This window comes from Alexandromys fortis, unplaced genomic scaffold, assembly GCF_014885135.2.
Source record: "Alexandromys fortis isolate MF-2015 unplaced genomic scaffold, M_Fortis_MF-2015_v1.1 scaffold_72, whole genome shotgun sequence".
Lineage (NCBI taxonomy): Eukaryota > Metazoa > Chordata > Mammalia > Rodentia > Cricetidae > Alexandromys > Alexandromys fortis.
Window position 1 is genome coordinate 1,137,646 of NW_026067969.1, and position 21,122 is coordinate 1,158,767.

The 21,122-nt window shown below is 43.7% G+C and overlaps 1 protein-coding gene across 2 annotated transcripts in view; it reads right to left on the bottom strand.

Annotated features, from left to right (window-relative positions):
- Positions 1-21,122, bottom strand: part of Camsap1 (calmodulin regulated spectrin associated protein 1) — a 63,302-nt gene that overhangs the window by 39,348 nt on the left and 2,832 nt on the right. Inside the window, exons 2-3 of one of the 2 annotated variants that reach the window (XM_050154990.1) lie at positions 1,862-2,124; positions 1,017-1,178 (exon numbers count right to left, since the gene is read on the bottom strand). In XM_050154990.1, coding sequence (XP_050010947.1) covers positions 1,017-1,178; positions 1,862-2,124 — 425 coding nt within the window. Of the gene's footprint in view, positions 1-1,016; positions 1,179-1,861; positions 2,125-21,122 lie in introns of those variants that run through there. The other variant, XM_050154991.1, reaches the window with a different exon arrangement.

The following is a 21,122-nucleotide window of genomic DNA, read 5'->3' on the forward strand; positions in this document are numbered from 1 at the left end:
TTTTATTTAAAATAATTTTTATTTTCTGTGCATTGGTATTTTTGCGAGGGTGTCAGATCCCCTGGAGGTAGAGTTACTGGCAGTTGTAAGCTGCTATGTGGGTGCTGGGAAGTGAACCCAGGTCCTCTGGAAGAACTGCCAGCGATCTTAACCACTGAGTCATCTCTCCAGCCCCTAGTTATAATTTCTATTGCTGCACTAAAACCCCATGGTCAAAAGCAACTTGGGGAGGAAAGTATTTATTTCTTCTTATACTTCTAGGTAACAGTACATCACTGACGGAAGTCAGGGCAAGAACCTGGAAGAACTAAAGCAGAGGCTATGAAAGCATGCTACCTCCTGGCAGCATTGGCTTGCTCAACCTGCTTTCTTACAGCACCAAGAATCACTAGAATCTCCCACATTAACCATCAATCAAGAAAACACACTAAAAGCTTGCCCTCAGGTCAATCTAGTGGGTATATTTTTCCAAGTGAGGTCCTCTCTTCCAAAATGACTCTATCTTAGGCCACGATGCCCCTATAGCCAGCACAGTAGCAAGTGTTTGAAATCTGTGTTCCTACAGTAAAATGTGAGGTGGAGATCCAAAGATTTTGTCTCAAACAAGGTGGAAGCAACACCTGAGGTTTTCTTCCACAGGCACGCATAGGTATATGTGTATACACACGTATACAGTGATAAAAATCAACCAATCACTCAAACACAGAAATATACAAGAAACTTGATCCCTCCCCAATAATTATTGGCAAAGATCATGAACAAGTACTATATACAAGTATCTCAGATAAAAATGAAACCTCATTAGCTGTCACTACACATATATGTACATTTCCACACACAACTCATCTTGCTCTACTCTCAGTGCTCAGGAGTGAGGACTGTCTGCTAACCTACTGGACACCTAGCTGGATACAGCATAAGGCAGCCCTAAATGACAAGTCCTACTGCCTAAGTCCCAGCAAGGGGAACAAGAAGCAGACAGCTCCTGATCAAGAGAGAGCTAGACAGGCACTCACCTTATTGATCCAGAATACCATGGCATCCTCGAGGTCATACGGAAGCTCTTTTGAGGCGCTAAATGTAGAAAATCGCTTGACACTGGCCACCACCTTCTCAATGCTGATCATCTCCACAGTATAGGCCATCATCAGGGCATCCACCATTGCCATGTGGGCACTCTGGGGACAGAGGCAGCAGTCAGTATCCTAAACCAGGTCCCAATGCAAAAAAACTTTCTGCCTTGGCTTCCCCACAAAGAACAACACTGGCTGGGCACTGTTCTAGACTGCAATAGTGGTACAGGGTCCTCATTTCTTACCAGCAGACTATAAGCTTCCTCTGTAGCCCTGAAAAAGCTGTGGGAAGAGGCTGTACCCTCCCTTTGCTTCCTAAGGCTCTGGGATGCCAACAGGGCACTCTTCTGTATCACCCTACCTTCAGTCTCTTCAGAACTTTCTCTTCACCCACAACATGTCATCCTTAAAGTGAGTGAAAAAAGCTATGGCACACAAAATGCCAGGGAACAAGTTAACAAAAGCAATGCAAAGACATAGTGGGCTAGGGACCAGGAAGAAGCTCTGAGGACAGGGCGACTGATTTTGGTTAGTATAGCCATCCAACCGAAAGGCTCTGCAGTGCTGTGCACCACCACATTTACATCGTCACACTTCATTGCGTCACAGTGAGAAGAACCAGAAGCAAGCTGCTCTTTCCAGAATGGGGGCCTTTTTTAAAATACAGGCATGTCATTAAGGACCACCAATGCACATGGACAGACTTCACCATCTGTCACCTAACAGCAGGGCACTGAGTCTTGCCTGCTCATCCAAGGGAACAGAAGGAATGCCTGTCAGACACTTACCATCTTAATAGGTGCCTGGCTGAGGTCAGCATCTGTCACAGGGGTATCATCACTCTCCATCACATAGATGCCCTTCCGGGACAGGGCCTGAATGACAGACTGGTGTCCTTGTAAGGTAGCCACCTGGTCCCCTTTTAGGATGAGGCTGCAGACACGGCAATACAGCTCACTTGACAGGAGAAGTTTGATGACGGGTGGCTTAATGTGCTCCTGCTCATACTGGTCGATGTAAAAAGGATCTCTGAGGTCCTCAGGGATGTTGTCTATGGCAGGAGAGAGCACTGGGTGAGTGGTCATGCACAATCCAGTCTGGAGCATCACCAGATGGATGAGAACACACAGAGGAGTACCTTCCAGCACAATGTCAGCCAAGGTGCAGCCCACTGACCAGGTGACAATCAACACACCAAGGTCCAGGGCCAACTGACAGTCTCATTAGCATCTGCACAACAGAGGTAATACGAGGCATTTTAAACTTCCACCATCACCTGAATGATGGCGGGATACAAGCGCAAAAGTCCTGGGGTCTTAGTGGGCTCAAAGGAAACCAATATGCAACAGGGCTGAGATGATGCATCATCTGGTGACCCCTGAATAAGAAGGCTGTGAACACAGTGGCATTAGTTCTGGGGAGGGAGCTCTGTGTGTCTTCTTTCAAAATCAAGATCCAGGTAACAGCAGAGACTCAACAGCTTCCTCTTTAGGAAATGAGTCAAATCTGGTGCACTGTAGCAACAGAACAAAGGCAAGCAGCTTTCACTCACTCATCTCTGCTTCAGGCAGCACACTATTTAATCATAATTCTACTGATCAAGACTAATGACTAATGTGCCCACATTACAGACAAGAAAATGAGGCACGGCAAAAAGATATGACATGTCCAATGTCAAAAGAGACAGGAACCAACCGCAATCTGGTCTCTCATGCACTCACTGCCTACAGCAGACACATGACCAGGGGACCAAGTGTGCTACACTGATTCTGTATTCTCTGCACCACTTGTAAGATACTGAAACCTATTCTTTGTTGAAAGTACAAAGTCCTGAAAAAGAATCTCATTCTTTTACCCAGAGCCCCAGACCTGAGAGTTTGGTCTTCTCAAACATCCTTACCTCCTGGAGAGTTTAGAAAGCTGCAATCACCAAGAAGGGCATTCAAATAAATGGGTGGAAACGAAACAATCACCCCACAATCCATGGACATTTGTGCTAGTTGATTTGTATCAACAACTTAAAATCACCTGAGAGGAGGGAACCTCAATTGAGAAAAAGCCTCCATTAGGTCAGGCTGCAGGCAAGCCTCTAGGGCACTTTCTTTCTTTCTTTCTTTCTTTCTTTCTTTCTTTCTTTCTTTTTTAAATCTCATTGGCTGTCCTCTAATTCACTACAGAGACCAAGCTTGGCCTTGAACTCACAGAGATCTGCCACCTGCCTCTACCTCCCAAATGCTCGCATTAAAGATGTATGCCCAGTCCATTTTCTTTCTTTCTTTTTTTTCTCCAAGACAGGGTTTCTCTGTGTAGCCCTAGCTGTCTTGGAACTAGCTCTGTAGACCAGGCTGGCCTCAAACGCACAGAGATCTGCCTGCCTCTGCCTCCTGTGTCCTAGGATTAAAGGAAGTGCCACCACCACCTTGCCTGGTCCATTTTCTTAATTAGTGATTGATTAGTCCATTGTGGGTGGTGCCACTCCTGAGCAGTTGGTCCTGGGGCTGTAAGAAAGCAGACTGAGCAAGACATGGGGAGGAAGCCAGTGAACAGCACCCCTCCATGATCTCTGTATCAGTTCCTGCCTCCAGGTCCCTGCCCTGAGTTTCTAGCCTGACTTCCTTCAATAATGAACAGTGACACGGAAGTGTAAGCCAAATAAACCCTTTCCTCCCCCAACTTGCTTTTGGTCATAGTGCTTCATCAGAGCAATAGTAACCCTAACAGGAAAACATCCAAACTCTTCTAGCCTTATGCCAGGTCTAGCCACCACAGTGAGAAAAGGTCAGCTCTCAGAAGCTACCTCCCCTGCCCCAGCATCCTTTCTCTGCTCCCTTCTTTGTTTCTGATAGGTACTATTTTTTTGAGGCCCGGGTCTAATTACTGGTCTCTAGACTCTTGTTATTGTTTCACAATCGTTTTCTAAATTTATTATTGTATATACATATGAGGGAGTGCATACAAGCTACTGCATGAGTGTGAAAGACAGAATAACCCTGTAGAGTTGGCGCTCTCCTTCCACCTTTACATGGGTTCCAGAACTCATTCTGTTAGGCTTATATGACAAGCACGTTTACCCACTGCCAGCCCCGCTCCACAATCCCGACTTTATTTTTGATTCTTATTTCTTAACAACATGGCTAGAGTTTACACAGCACTTTAGTTTTGAAGCTCTGTTGTGCATATAGGATTTGGTCACTACAGCAATCAAAGTAGTGAACAGGGCTATGCACCAGTGCTCGCTGCCCAGGCTTAGAGGATGTCAAAACCCATACATTGGGTAGCATCCTATTCTGAAGCCATCTACAGTACTAACACTAAACAGAGAGTGGTGGTAATAAAAGGATGAGCCCTGGGTATTCCACATGGGAAGGCCTCTGCTTGCCTGGTCAGATGACTGAGGAAAGAGCTGTATGCCAAGTGTGTAGCACAGAAAGAGGGGACGAGCCACACCACACTCGAGTGAGGAGTCCCATGGAACAGAACTGAGAGGCACAGATCACACCATCAGAAACTGTGGGATCTGGTTCTAGACTGGTAAAAATCAAGCAAGGTTCTGAGCTAGGGAGCCCAAACCCCAAGTTTGTGCTGCTGCCAGGAAAATAGACAAGAGTCCTCTTAGGCCTACACCTTCTTTAAGTGCCTAGTAGCAGTACCTCGCTACCAGGGCTCCCAGCAAGAGCTACTACTACCCCTCGCCTAACTTTCAGCCCATACCTCAAGCTCTGTCCAGGTTCTTCTTGCATATTCAAAAATTCCAAGAACACATCTGACTTCACCTCTGGGGGACTTTACCCACCTTGAGACCTGAAAAGTCATGGATGTATGTCTATCCCAACATGTATACTAGCCCCAGCTACCTCCTCTGACCCACCTACATTAACATCCATGTGAATACTGCAAGCCATACTGGCTCCCCAAGCCACTTACCTGGATAGCCGGTAAGGTTCCTTTCTGAGAGCAGAAATAGCACAGCTCAGAAGGGACCCTACAGAGCCTCTCTCTGTTGCAGGAGAGACAGGACACCACAGAAGCACACCAAGAGCTAGTCTTTGACAGACACAAGGGAAGACCTAGGGAGGATCTGGAGCTCAAGCCACAGTATAAAGACATAAACATCCTGGACTTGGAAGCTAGCAAGACAGAAAAAACCATCCAGGCTAAGTGTCCAAATGGAAATGTTTCCCTGGGCCTGAGGTGGTTCATGTAATCAGCACATCGGATCCTTAAAAAACAATAACCATTCCTGTACACTTGAGATTCATGACAGCAATCCCAGATCAGTAGATTCACCACAATATGTGAGTTCCCTCCATTCCAGCTACAAAGTGCTACAGCCCACTCAGCAACTGAACCTCCTTTCTGGCCCTTCATGGCAGACACTGTCCCTAGCTCAGAAAGGGAGCACCTACTTCTCCCAGTCCACCAGTGCAGTGTCTGTTCCTAGATAATACTCAGCTCAGCTCGTATCAGAAGCTATGTTTGCTCACGTCTGTTCTTCTAATATATAGCAGTCAATAACTACTCTTAAAACAAAGAAATTTAGGGCTAGAGAAGTGGTTCAATGGTTAAAAACACATACTGCTCTTGCAGAATCAAGATTGAGTCTCAGATCCTGTATTGGGCAGCTTATAACTACTTGCCTGCAAAGTTCCAACACCCTTTCTGGCCTCTGTGGCAATATACTCATATGAACAACACCCCCACACACACACACACACACATACACGTACATAATTTTAAGATGATAATAATGATAATAAAATATTTTAAAAATAATACAAAAGCACTGTAAATGTCTTCTGAGTGTTTGGGGTGACTTGTTGCCCTATAAAAGGCAAAGACAGCAGTTCATAATCATTGAACAATTACTGAGCAGGAACTGGGAAATGCATGAACACTCCGGGCCATCAAAAGGAGGTAGAAGACCATCACCCTCAACAAACACTCTGAGGCTCTGAAGAGGGGGAAAAAAAAAAACAGTAGGCAACTTCCATAACAAGAAGCATCACACTGAAGTATGCACAGAGCCCAGCTTAGGCAAACAAGAAAAAAGATAATGACTCTCATCAGACAATTTTAAGAAACACAGTTCAGAATAGGAGAATGCTGTGCCTTCAACTGTCAGGGCACTGAGTAGGTTTATATACTCTAGAAGCACAAAAAAGAATAAACTAGAACAGGTTGTATTGGGAAATAATGGAAAGAAGAGGATAAGGAAATAATGTTCACTGCTGTTTCCTAGAGTAGAAGACAGGCCTGGACACCAGCCAGGCACAGGACAGGCCCTGTCACTGAAGTAGGAACTATGGCCCAGAAGATGACCATAGCAGAAAGAGGAGCTCCATAAGGGACGCACAGCTATATGGGGAGAGGGGCGGCATTCTGAAGAGGCCAACATGTGCAAAGCAGAAGTACAAATTAAAGAGATAGCATTTATGTATGATATGTATGAACACTCAAGAAAGAGGGCACAGTGAGAATGGAACATGAGCAGTCAGACTAGTGGCTCACCCTGGGCTAGGCAGACAAGGAAGACAAGCCAAAGGAACTAGTAAGTGGTCAGGAGACATTGGCAATTATATGGCCACCCCTATTCCACCCAAACACACTGGGGAGAGCCACCAAAATCAACATGCCTCAGCAGCATCAGAAACAGGCACACCAAGGAAAAGAAGGTTCCATGAATTCTCTGGACAGTGTAGCCTCAGATGTGCAGACTGGGCTACTAGTCAGAGGTTAGGAGGGGGACCTCAGAGAGTGGGGAGAAATTTCAAAACAAAAGGGAAGGGATGTCGGATGTTGTGGACTAAAACTTTTAACTATGCAAAGGTGTTTAGGCTGCACTTTTTTAACTATGTAAAGATGTGTCACTGTTTCATCTTACCTGCCTAAGGCACCTGATTGGTCTAATAAAAAGTTGAATGGCCAATAACTAGGCAGTACAGGGGTAGGCAGGGGCTGGCAAGCAGAGAGAATAAATAGGAGAGGAGGGAGCAAGAAGAGACGTCCCAGGCCAGCCAGCCACCAGACAGACAGACACAGAGAAAGCAGTGAAAGTAAGATATACAGAATGAAAGAAAAGTAAAAAGCTCTAAGGCAAAATGTAGATGGAGAAACAGGTTAAGTGGGACAAACATAAGGTAAGGTCAAGCATTCATAACTAATAAGTTTGTGTGTCATGATTTGCAGGCTGGTGGTCCAAGAAAGCCTACTACAGTCAGGTGTATATAAAAATGTCCTGGCCACTTCAAGAGATCTATTTGCTAAATCCACTGCAACTAGAATGGCAACAACTGTGAAAGCTCTAACACAGCAGTAGACAGAGGCTGAGACAAGAGGATCCTGCTGAGTTCAAGGCCAGCTCAAGAAGCTCAGGAAGCCTAGCAAACCCTAAAATAAACAAACTCAAAGAACGTCAGGTTCAGGCACCCACAGAATGCAACAGAACTGATCATCCACAGACTAGCTGACTGTGGACGACAAGGTAGAAAAGTAAGAGTATTTTTAATAAAGAAAAAAGTGATGGACTAGAGAAAGAGCAAAATAGAAACTCTGGAACAACAATCAACACACACACATACTGACTGAACCAGTTTCATAAAATGAGCTGTTGAAAGCAGATTTAGATTAGACACTTGAGAGATGAAGATGAGTAGATAGCAAGCATCAACTTAGACCATGAAACCCAACATGTACAAGTTCAACAGAACTGCCATATATGGGCTGCTCATGCATGCTTCAGCACAGCCAGGGCACAAGCTTCATTTTTCAAATAGTAAGTATAACAATAAGACATTGATGAGAAAGCAAGTGGCAATGGTTGTTAGACCAAAGAAAGGAACTGCAAGCCCAGAAGGGAGAAGGAACATGGCAGAAGGATGTTTAAGCAGACACTGCAGAGAATTTTCCAATCCTTGTAAAATTTATGAAACCACTAAAAATACCAGCAAGACTCAAAAAGGAAACCCACGTCAAAAAAGCACTACAATCACACTGACAGAATCCAAAGGCAAAAATATTTTTTATTTAATGTACCAGAGGTATTCCTGTCAGGCCAGGCCAACAGACCAGTCCTGCTTGCCCCTTTGTGTAGAAGGCAGCTACAAACCCTGAAAAAATCAAGGACAGGGCTGGAGAGATGGCTCAGCGGTTAAGAGCATTGCCTGCTCTTCCAAAGGTCCTGAGTTCAATTCCCAGCAACCACATGGTGGCTCACAACCATCTGTAATGAGGTCTGGTGCCCTCTTCTGGCCTTCAGGCATACACGCAGAAAGAATATAATAAATAATAAATATTAAAAAAAAAATCAAGGACAAGCAGAGGGGAACTAGGAAGTGGAGAGAAGGATGCTGGCTTGGACTTCACACTGCAGGGCACCCCCACCAAGGGCAGGCCTGATGCTTGCGGACTCCCAGTACATCGGGCAAAGCAGGCAAGGCAACTAACTAGTTTCTGAGCCTTAGAAGGAGGGGATCAAGAGGAGGCTCCCAATAACAATAAAACATCAGGGGACATGGAGACACTGTGGGGCAAAGGTGCTCTGCTTCCATATCCAACCTGAGACACCATTCCCTAAAGTCAGAGCCACATGGACCAGGGAACACAACAAACAAGGTCTCACCAAAAGCACCTGGCAGAGAAGATAACTCTCCTTCCCTGCTGGTCATGAAATTCCTCTCCCCATACAGCTGGGGATTCCAGTAAAGGGAATCACCTTGTTACAGAGATTCTGGGTATAATTCTGGTCCCTGGTATCCCCAACGAGCTAGGCTTGGCTACCTGTCATCAATACACCAATTAACGGTACAAGTGACAGAGACAGACAGAAAAGAATGTATTCACTGTGATCACACTCGGAAGAATAGCGGGGTCCAGTGACCTCTAAGTCCATCTTTAGGGTACTGACATGACATTTAGGCTCAAAGAAAAGGCATGCATAATTAAGCAGTCCACATCAAGGAATGGTCCTGCCTATCACTGGCCAATCACAGCTCTGTCCTATAAAATGGGTCGATAAGTTGTCAGAACTGTGTGAAATAACCAGCAGTCTTGTAGGCAACGTCCCACCTACCCAGCCTGGGAAGTTCCTCTTGCCCTTAAGCAACAGCAGCAGGGAGGCCCATGAGTAGACTGAACCAGAAGCACAGGGCTGGGGCACAGGACTTACTACAACCAGAGCCAACAATGAAACTCAAGGCTGCAAGCAAACCTGACAGGAGACTGGCTGTTAAAGTCAGACTGAGAGCCCTGCCTCCTCACGCAATAACTAAGATGATGAGGAATCACCTGAAATTGCCACTCAGTAAGATGACCAACTGACACACACCAGCATGCAAGTGTTGAAACATCTCTGACATGTGAAAGTCGCCAGCACAAAATGATTGCAGGAATTAAACTCTGAAGCAAACTAGAAAAGTTCAGCAAAGAAAGTTTTTTAAAACACTAAATATAGAAACGAAAAGGAGAGCAACAGACGTTTAGAAACTCACTGGACAGGCTGAACAGCAGGGTGACAATGGCATAGGACTAAATGGCTGGTTTTAAGCTTACATCAATAGCATCCATCCAATCTGAACCACAGGCAGAAGAAGGAGACTAGAATGGGGAAGAAGAAGAAAAAAGACGGAGCTACGGAAGAGGAGCTGTCCACCAGAGTCCCAGGGAAAAGGTGGCAAGGAGAGTACAGAGCAAATTAATGACTGAAATTTTACCAAATACAATGAAAGACAACAACCTACTGGTTTTAAGACACTGAGTCGAAAGGTGGTGGCGCACACCTTTAATCCCAGCATTCGGGAGGCACAGGCAGGCAGATCTCTGAGTTTGAGGCCATCCTGGTCCACAGAGCGAGTTCCAAAACAGGCTCCAAAGCTACAGAGAAACCCTGTCTCAAAAAACAAAACAAACAAAAACATAAAAACATTGAGCAAACCATGAATCAGGAAAACCCAAAGGAATCTGAGCCAAGACATATACTCAAACTTCTAAAGCTAAAAAGAAAATTCTGAAGCAGAGGAAAGACATACTTGTGAAGGGAATTCTGTGACAGTGGGACTGTCATCTGAAGCTGTGGTGTCAATATGCAACAGTGCTTGCAGCCAAGCCTGATGACTTAAGTTCCATCCCCAGAACCCACCATAATAAAAGAAGAGAACCGACTCCTGTCTCTGACCTCCACACAAACACAGTGGCAAACACAAACAAACCAGCACACAAATAACCAGGGACTGGAGAAACGGCTCAGCAGTTAAAAGTATTGGATATTGCAGAGTACCTGAGTCTTGGAAGTCATATGGTGGCTCACAACTGTAACTCTGGTTCCAGAAGATCTGACACCTTTCTTCTGGCCTCCCTGTACATGAAGCAGGGGAGTGGTACAAGACATACACACAAGCAAATATTATATATATATTTTTTTCTTGGAACTCACTTTGTAGACCAGACTGGCCTCTAACTCACAGAGATCCACTTGTCTCTGCCTCCCATAATAATTTTTAAAAGTAAGTAAGTAAAATAAAAAAATAATAACTATGAAAATGGCTAAAGTAAGTCCTCCAAAGAGAAAGAAAATGAAGCATTAAGAAAAAATAGCAGGAAGAAATGAGCAGTATGATAACTATAGCAGACTGTCCTTTGGAGTTTTCACTGAAACACTGTACAAACAAAACTACCACACCAGAACCACGGGCCTAGTGGCCCACATCTTTAATCCCAGCACTCGGGAGGTAGAGGCAGACGTATGTCTTTGAGTTTGAGGCCAGCCTGCTATACATAATTTGTTCCAGACCAGCCAAGGCTACATAATAGAGACCCTATCTCAAACAACAAATACGCTGTTCACAAGAAACTCACTTCTAATTCAGCAAGATAAACCAACTTGTGGCTAGCCTGAGTTTAACACTGCAAGACCTAGTCTCAAAAAGAAACAAGGAAGGGAGGGAATAACAGATGGAAGGAGAGGATAAGGATGATAAATAAATAAATAAATAAATAAACAAACAAACAAACAAACAAATAAACAAATAAAATGGAAACAGATACACCATGATTAGGGGTATAGCCTAGGGCAGATGTAGGGCAGAAAAAAATATATCTATATTATGCAAAAATAAGAAGATGGTGTTAGTAGAATCTGAAGTCCACTGCTGGTTTCTCTACCAAAAAATTGAGAGAAGGAAATTGGTCAATGGAAATATAAATTTTAGACCCAAATGAGGAAAGGAAAATATGTTTCTCTCAGCCTTCCCTTTAGCCACATTACAGTTTACAGAAAAAAAAAAAAAAAAGGAAAAGCCAGGAACTAGGCACTGTGGGATTAGTTATAAGTATCAGGTAAATTATCAGAGCCATAAGTTAACACTCTCCAGGACACCTTTCTCCTCCAGTAATTCCTTCTCTGTCATGGGATTTCCTGGAGAAATCTTTAAACTCTTTCAGCAGCTGTTACATTATCAGAAAGGATTACAATGCCCTCTATCCTCTTCTGCCAGGACTGGTTTCCAGACACCCAGGGACATCTGAAACTGAAGTAGTCCCAAACCCTATTCCTCTATACAGATGTAGCTGATAAAGTTCAATTCACAGTAAAGCAATTTTAAGAGCCCAGGAAGGATAGTATATGATTAATCACACTACTCCAGTGGTTCTAAACCTGCAGCTGAGACTCCTTTGGGGGTTGAACGACTCTTTCATAGGGTCACATATCAGATCTCCTGCATATCACTTATTTACATTATGATCCATAACAGCAGCAAAATTAGTTATGAAGCAGCAACCCGAGTAATTTTATGGTCAGGGGTCACCACAACATGAGAACCTGCATTGAAGTGTCATGGCATTAGGAAGGTTGAGAACTACTGTGCAACTCCAAACGCCATGCAATTTAAAACTTAGAAATTATTTCTGGATTTTTTTCCATTAAACACTTTCAGACTGCAGTTGATCATGGTAGCATACTGCACAAAATGAAAAACAGCTAAGTGAGGATGACAGTACAATGAAGGCTGTGAAAAAACAGAGGAGGCCAGGCAATGGTGGTGCACGCCTTTAAGCCCAGAACTCAGGGCAGGCAGGCAGAGCTCTGTGAGTTTGGGGCCAGCCTGGTCTACCAAGCTAGTTTCAGGACAGCCAGGGCTACACAGAGAAATGCTGTCGTGAAAAACAAACAAAAACAAAAAAAAGGTAGGTAGGGCACAAATTACTAAAGACAAACAGTAAATGATGCTTACTGTTAATACTAACTAGACTCAAAATACATAAAACATCTGACAGAGCTAATAAAGCAGACAAATCCACTAGCACTTGTTCATCAGCAACTGACAAGGCTATCAGAGCCAACAAGGACACCAAGACTACCTGTACACAAAGCCCAGGCTGCTATTGACAGAATGCTTATTGCTGGAATCTGGGTCCATAGGACTCACATTCTACAGAAGCCTAGAAGCCAAGATGGTTTAAAGAAGCTAGCTGTAGGGAATATAAAAACATGAGGGGGTACAGAGTGACAACAGGTAGAAAATCCCCACCACCCTCTTAGTGAGTGTCATCTGGATCTGGGAACTCCTGGGCATTTTATTCTTAAATAAACCAGTTAACAGGAACAAAAGGAGAGGAGGGAAGTAGCATTGAAAAAGGATTAATGTTAAGAGATTAGAGAAAGGACTGAAAAGAAAACTAAAGCCCCAATTCATCACCTCACACTCAGTTCTCTTCCTTCAAAATAACCGGCTTAGTTTCTTACTCTGATATTCTTCTCAGAATATCATGCTCATGCTCAAGGTATGAATGGCATTTCCACCTGCACTGTTCTATCCCAAGGGTCTGTGGGCAACACACCTCAGTTCTGCCTGTGTCCTGATGAATCAAACAGAGCTGGAGATTTTGAAATGGGAGATGTTGCCATAACTTAATCTATGAGGGTCCAGACAGGAACTGCACAAGGGCCTGGACCTTCTGCATCTGGTCAACAGAGCCTGAAGGAAAGCTCTTTGGCTTAGCCAAAAGGAACAGAAGGATTGGAAGGCAAGCGAGGAGAGCAAGAAGTTGTTTAAAATGATCTTTGCTACATGCCCAAACATTCACCAAAATAAATTATATTCTAGGTCTTAGCTTCTTACACTGTAGGTCTTGAGTTCATAGGGGCAACATAACTGAATGTGGGAGCTAGAAGTAAATAGTAACAGTAAAAAGTTTCCAAACACACAACAACCAGAAAATCAATTCAAAACCAAATGTATCATGGATCCAAAATGTTTCTGACAGTGCTCACTCATGTTTTATCAAAAAACTTCACTGCAGCCTTGGTTCTGAACACACAGCATACACACTGTACATGCCATCATACCATACAAGCCAACAAATATAACCTGAATATAACCTTAGATTCAAGGATACTGTGTGTCATGAACAGCAATGTTTTTACTATAACATAATATTTTCTGCTCCTATAGAAACATAATAGCTTAATACAGAAAAATATTTCCCATCCTCATTCCTCAGCATGTAAGTATCAAACTGGTATATTTGCATTGTGCTGTGTTCGAATGTTTAAATGTGGGATGGGAATAAAGACAGGACCTCATGAAGTTCTGGCTGGTCTTCAATTTGCTGTATATAAGGATGATCTTGAACTCCTGATCCTCCTCTCTACTTCTCAAGTACTAGAATAACAGGCACATGCCACAATACCCAGTTTTATGGGTGCTGGGTATGGAACCAGGACCAGAGCCTTATCACGTGTAGGATCTGCTATTGCACTCAACTTGGACTTCCAACCCCTAGAACTGTAAACAATACATCTCCATCATTTATGAATTACCTAGGCTATGGTATTTTTCATAGCAAACAAAATGAAATAAAAGCAAGCATCAAAGGAAATGTTTCACACATAGAAATAGATAAACATGAAAACATAAACCCAACATGGTGACACACATGGTAATCTCAGCACTTTGAGGAGGTAGAGGCAGGAAGATTGGTTCAAGGTCATCCCTAAATTTAAGTTGAGCCTGGCCTACATAAGCCTTCATCCCAAAACAAGCAAACAAACAAAACCACACAATAAACTACCAACACATGTGAGCTGCAGGGAAGGTAGCACTGCCACAGTAACTGCTTGTCTAAGCAGGGGTCAGCAGGCTAAGTCTAGTCAAAAACTAGAAAAGGAAGGGCAACAACAGTCAGGCCACAAGGCAGTCACAGCCATGAAAGGGTAAAATCTGGCTGCAATTTTCTAATAGATTTATAAGAAGTTACTACTGGCAGAACTGGAGAGATGGCTCAGCAGTTCTGAGCACTGGCTGCTCTTCCAGGACCTGGTTCAATCTCCAACACCCACATAGCAGCTCACACCTATCTGTGACTCCAGTTCCAGGGCTTCTGACACTTTTACACAGACACAGATGCAAGCAGAACACCAATGCACACAAAATAAAAATAAGTAAATTTTTTTAAAAAAGAAGTTACCATTGAGAAACTGAGTAAAGGCATCCAGAATCTTTGCAGAACGTCTTACAACTACATGTTAATAAACCTCAAAATAGTTTAATTTTTCTTATATTGTCCAAGATCCTAAAAGCTATTATTACATGGAAAGAAACTAACAGGACAAAAGGCATTATTTAAAAAGTTCCTCTTTATTTGTCATCAGGGAAATGCATACTAAACCACAGTAGGAAGGTGCAATCCACCCACTTGACTGGCTAAAAGTATAAAGACCAACACCACCAAGCACTGACATGAAGGCAAAGAATTTCATATAGTGCTCATGGGAAATAATGACTCAATTACTCTAGAAAACTTCATACTTTCTTATAAATTAAAAATGCATTATCTCATGACCCATTACTTCTACACCTATTTAAGATGAATAAAAGTATCTGTCCAGAGAAATGAATGCACACAGCAGCTTTTTCATAATATCCCAAAACTAGAAACCACCCCAATAGCATTCACCAACAGACAAATGGGCTAGCCATACAATGGAATACTATTACTAAGCAAAGACCTGCACACCATGAGATACAAAGAGGTGCAGGACCCTGATGTGCTTAAATAATAAGAAACCCCAGGCAGGAAGAGGTACAGGAAGGCCAGGATGAGACAGGGATCTGGAGGAGGCACACCACCAAAACTTAGTTTGTACTGTATATCAACTATACTACAATAAAGGTCCAAGACAAGCATCCACTTAATAAACAAGAATCCACTTGAGCAGTACCCACTATGCCCTGCTAAAAAGCCAGATCTCTTTCCTCCTCGGAAAATATCCTTAAGAACAGTCCATAAGTAAACCCAGCAAGGGTTTACCAATTTGTCATTTAAGGCATCCCAATAACTGAAACTCAGCCATTTGTCCAAGCTAATCTCAGCTTCTAAATTCCACTTGCCTAGGCTTGTGCTAGCTGCACCCACACCTACCTCCATTCCTTTTCCCTGCCCTTGCCTAGACTACATACTTCTTTATGGGGCATTCCAGATCCAGATCTTCTTCTTCACCTGACCTGCTAGTGGCATCTGCTCCTCTGTAAATGAGGCACCATCCAGGATTCTCCTTATAGGTCTTTGCATGTGTGACCTTCCAAGCTCCATTCAGTTCCCACGGGTCATAAGACATTGTTCACCTGGACTGATACACCTCTAATTTTGACTGGTTGAAACTGTAGCAACTGGGGACTACCTGCTCAAAGCACATTCCCAGGCTCTCAGCAAACCATCTCCTATTCAAAAGTGTTCCCAGGCACATACAAAGAAATCCCTAATGACACCAGGAACATGGTAAACAACCTGGCCCCAGACTATTTCCAAACTAATCACCTACTGTGTCAGCCTTTACGCCTCTGCCTAAGCACAGTTCATCTACTCAATGCACAAGATCACTTGGCTGCTACACAGTGGTGCAGTCAGATACCCACCCCCTGCTCTCAGGGGCTATCCAGGCCTTCACCACCCTTCAGAGCACTTTTGTTCTTTGACTCATGGTCTCTCACTGACCTAGAGTCAAAGAGTAGGCCAGTCTGGCTGGTCTGAGAACCCATTTCTACCTCTCCAGTATGGGATTACAACCATATACCACACCTGACTTTTTTTAATATTTAAAAATTACTTTATGCCAAGTGATGGGGGGGACACACCTTTAATCCCAGCACTCAGGAGGCAGCAAGACGGATATCTGAGTTCAAGGCAAGCCTGGTCTGCAGAGCGAGTTCCAGAACAGTCAGAGCTACAAAAAGAAAGCCTATCTTGAAAACAACAATATTTATTCATTCGTATGTGTGCATGTATACCCATGCATGCCACAGCATATGTGTAGAGGTCAGAGGACAGCTTGTAGGAGCCAGTTCTCTTTCCGTTATTTAGGTCCCAGGGATCAAACTCAGGTTGTCAGGCTTGGCAGCAAGCATCTTTTATCTGCTGAGCCATCTCACCAGCTCCATACCTGGCTTTTAGTATGGGTTCTGAGACTGCACTCAAGTCTCCATGCTTGTTTAACAATCACTTTACCAATCTTAGCCATCTCCCCAGTCCTGTGCCTCACAAGCTCTTTAGTGTCTGAGCTGTCTCCTCAGTCCTATGTAGTCACCTTCAACCCTTCCATTGCCTCCATGAATGTCCATATTTCATGAGGATTGTGATCAACAAATTTAGATGGCACCATGTGTCTTTTCCCTTTATATTTCCTATACTGTAAAAAAATAGTTATGCACATAATAGACATTAGATGAAACTAATCTTGGCTCCATGTTAGTCATCCTCAGACAAGATGAAAATTGACAGCCAACCAGGTCACTGAACAGTGCAACTCTGAGATAGAGGGAGCACTAGCATACCTAAAGTTGACAGGGCTATCCTGAAACAAAAATCAACACAACACGGCAGCAGTTAAGTTTGTTCCAGGACAGCCTTAAATAGTGTGAGACCCTGTCTCAACCAGTCCCCCTCTTAAAAGCCATTTGAATGTATAGCCAAAATTAACATTTTGAAACACAATAGTAGCTAACCCTTCGGAGGGTCAAACAAAGGATTAGCTAAGAGATTAAAGACAGATTTTCATTCTCTGATTAGTATTTAGCTCCTGGCATCAGGCCAGGAAGGAGAACATGTATTAGCACAACTCTAAAGACATAAATTCCCCCCACATACATAACACGCACCAGAGTATTCTGCAGGTGGGCACAACAGTACATGTGAGAGCCAGGACCCCCAATCTTGCAGAGATACCAAAACAAGAAGATAGGAGATTCTCCAGACACCCTGCAGAGAAAGGGTCATGGCAACCGCTGCCAGGCAGCAGCCCCTACAGTATCAGACTTCTCACGATCAGCAAACACTTGAGGCTCCTGGACCCGCCCACCCAGAAACACCCAACTCACTTGCCAAGAATAACAAAAGGCTATTTAAAAACTACAGTGTAGGGGCTGAGAAATGGCTCAGCCCTGAACTGAAGAGCACTGGCTGTTCTTCCAGAGGACTGAGGTTTAATTCCCACCACCTACAAGGAGTTCACAACCATATATATGCCTAGTGCCAGGGGACCTGAAGGCCTCTTCTAGCCTGAGGGCACCAGGTACAGATATATACATGAAGACAATGTACCCAGACACTTAAAATAAAAGTAAATAAAACCACAATCTAAACTCATGAAACAGTGGTCAGAACAAATTGTGACCTAGAACTACTTGGTAAGACACTTCTGAACTGAGCTCAGGCAGCAGACTGCTCCCAGGGAAACCTGCCCAGTCCAGGAAAAGAAAGGAGCAGTGAGCAGTCCCAGCCAGCTCTGGAGCTATCGAAAAAGGTTTCAAGAAGCGAGCTCTGTTGGGGAGGATTGTCTTAAGGTGTGTTGCTTTTGTTTATGCTGCATTTGTTTAACTCTATGAAGCTGTGATTTTTTTTTTTTTTTTGCCTGTCTAAAACACCTGATGGTCTAATAAAACGCTGAATGGCCTATTGGCTATTTTAAGGCAGGAGGAAGGACAGGCAGGGCTGGCAGAAAGAAGAGTATAAAAAAAGGAGAAACGAGGAAGAAAAGAAGCAAGAGCACAAGGAGAGGAAGACATGGGGGGGGACAGCCATCCAGCTACACAGCAAGCCATGGAAGAGAATTAAAAAAAGGTATACAGAAATAGAGAAAGATAAAAAGCCCAGAGGTTTAAGAAATTAGTCGGGCTAATTTAAGAAAAGCTGGCAAGATAAGGCGGGTGTTTATAATAATAAGCCTCTGTGTATATTTAGGAGCTGGGTGGTGGGCCCCCCTAAAAGCCGAAAGAGTAAAACATCACAACAAAACTCCTTTTGACCAAATGCCACTAAACCAAACAATACCATGAATCTGGCAATGCGGTGACTCCTAGAGTTAGGAGAGGGCTCTGCTCCTAACACTGGCCAGGCCAACCAACGTAAAAAAGCACTTTGTGGCCTGCAGTGGCTCTAGCACATATTTCCTAGGAACTGGGCTCCATTGGTCACAGGTCAGCATAGGAATTCTTATTCTACGGCGTGTTTTTCAAAGTAGCAGTCTGTAGGACTCTGGTGAGCATAGGAGAACAGGAGTTGGGGGGCCGAAAAAAGGACAGAGAGCAACATTCCTGGTTAGTAGACCTAACCCTCCAGCTAGGTCACCACCCTTTTCCAACCCAGCCTGCTGCTGGTGGTAAGATGAGAAGGATGAGCTCCTGACTGGGCCTAGGATTCAGGACAGCTCAGCTCTGGGGCAAAAGGACAAATCAGTTTTTGCTGAGCCACAGAGCAATCTCCTTGCAAACAGTTGAGAACCTTCTCATCCGGTCCCTGTGTGTTCCGCTGTCCTTGACAGATAAAAACTCATATTCCCCCACTATTCCCTGGAACCAAAATCTAGATACCTCTGAGTTTGCTAAGGGCACAAATACAATGCAAATAAACCAGAAGCAAAAGCCAGGACTGCTGCAGCCCTGGTCTAGCACACTATCTATAAAATAAATGGTCCTTCAAATCACCCCTTTGAACTTATTTATTGCAGGTTTCACACAAATGCCACTATACTCTTACAGTTAAGCAGACTTTGCTCCTCTTTGCAAACACATTTAAGTAAACAATTTTCAGCATGCCTAATAAGTTACTCCCAAAAAATAACTAAAAGACTGTCAATGTAATGCAAGAGTTGCCAGAAAAAGAAGAGAAAGAACATGTTGTGTGATCTTTTACTCTTTTGGTTTTTTAGGGGTCCCGCCACCCAGCTCCCAAATAAATCTCACACACGAAGATTTATTCTTAAATATAAATGCCCAGCCTTTTCTTAAATTATTCCGACTACCTTTTGCCTCTGGGCTTTTTATGTTTCTCTATTTCTGTATAACCTTCCATACTTTTTATTCCATGGCTTGCTGTGTAGCTGAGTGGCTGACCCCTGATGTCCTTCTGCTCCTCGTTTGCCTTCTCGTTTCTCCATTTATACTCTGCCTGCTGGCCCCGCCTATCCTCGCTTCTGCCTCCATATTGGCTGTTCTTTACTAGGACCATCAAGTAGTTTAGACAGGCAAAGAATCACAGCTTCACAATTAATCAAATGCAGCATAACAAAAGTCACACACCCGAAAATCATATTCCCCAAGAAGAACCTAAAAACAGAAGTATAGGACAGAGCCCAAATCTAGGTTGTGGCACCAGAGCAGAAAAAATCTGAGAAAATGCTTCTTCATAACCATAAGCCCAAGGCCTAGGGTGAGCTCCAGAGCCTGCCACTCACTACAGATTGCAGGCTGAAATAGGAACATGGACTCTCGGGGCAAGTGACAATGGAGACTCCAGTAGTTAGCCCCACAGTTCCACCACACTTCCAACTCCTACACAGAAGGAAAACTATTTTCACTTCCAGACTTAACCAAAAAGTGCAAAACACATAAAACATACAAGACCCTTTCCCTATGACCGCCCACCCAAACTAAGTTGTCTCTGAAGCATCCAAATGGAAAGCAGCATGACCAATGAATAGCAGCCTAAGATGAGATCACATGGAGATCGCCAATGATAAAGATTCACCCTGGGAATAGGAACAGAGTTGTTTTGGGGGGGCAGGAGGATGTCCCCTATATCTTGCCAAAACTCCCTCCCCACCCTGATTTCTGGAAGATACAACTCCAGGCTGGTAGAAGTAAATCCATACCAGGCTATGAACACCATAAACAACTGTCCAGCTGAGCCAGCCTGGTCATAAAAATTGGCACCTCCCAAATGCCGAAGCTGGGTCTAGAATGGAAACCTTCTCATTTACAACAATGAACGGAAGGGACCAGACCTCTAACCCACATATGATGTGCATTCTGCTAGCAGAGGCCCTGACTCAGGTCATAGGGACACCTAGGCTTGGGTCCCTTGCTAGTCCTCAGTCCTGCTCTTCCTCCCAGTCCTCAAATAAGCACTCTAAGTAATTCTAAAACCACTGGGCGTGGTGGCACACACAGAGGTTAAGAGGATAGCTGTGAGTTCAGGCCAGCCTGGACTACAAATCCAGTTCCAGAGAGAAACCCTGTCTCAAAAAAAAAAAAAAAAAAAAAAGAATCTAAAACCTTAAAGCCCATTTGCTCCATTATTTGATGAGGCAACAAGACCTCATGAGTAATCTGGTACTAGAATAAAACTAAACCAGGTGCCAACAAGAGAGAGAGGAAAATTTATCTCTAGATACCAAGTTGAATGTTATTGCTAAACACACCCTCCTAGAGAAACTACAAAGTAAATAGAGTCTAAGTAAACTATTTCCACATGGCCAACCTTAAAAACACAGATGGCAGTTCAGCAAGAGTACTTGCCTAGCAAAGCCTTGAGTCCCATGCCCAGCACAAAGGTTAAAAGAATACATATACACAAGAGTGAAATCTGTACATAAGACTAGGAGCTGTGCACTAGGATGCACCATGTTTAAGAGCAAAAAGCTGGAAATGAACCAGCACCTCTCAGTAGGACAATGGCATGTGGTAGGCTAGCCTTGGTCAAATACTAAACAGCCGGGCAAAAGAATGCTGGGAGCTAAGATGAACTTATGAACATAATCTATAGAAGAAAAGAAAGCCTCTA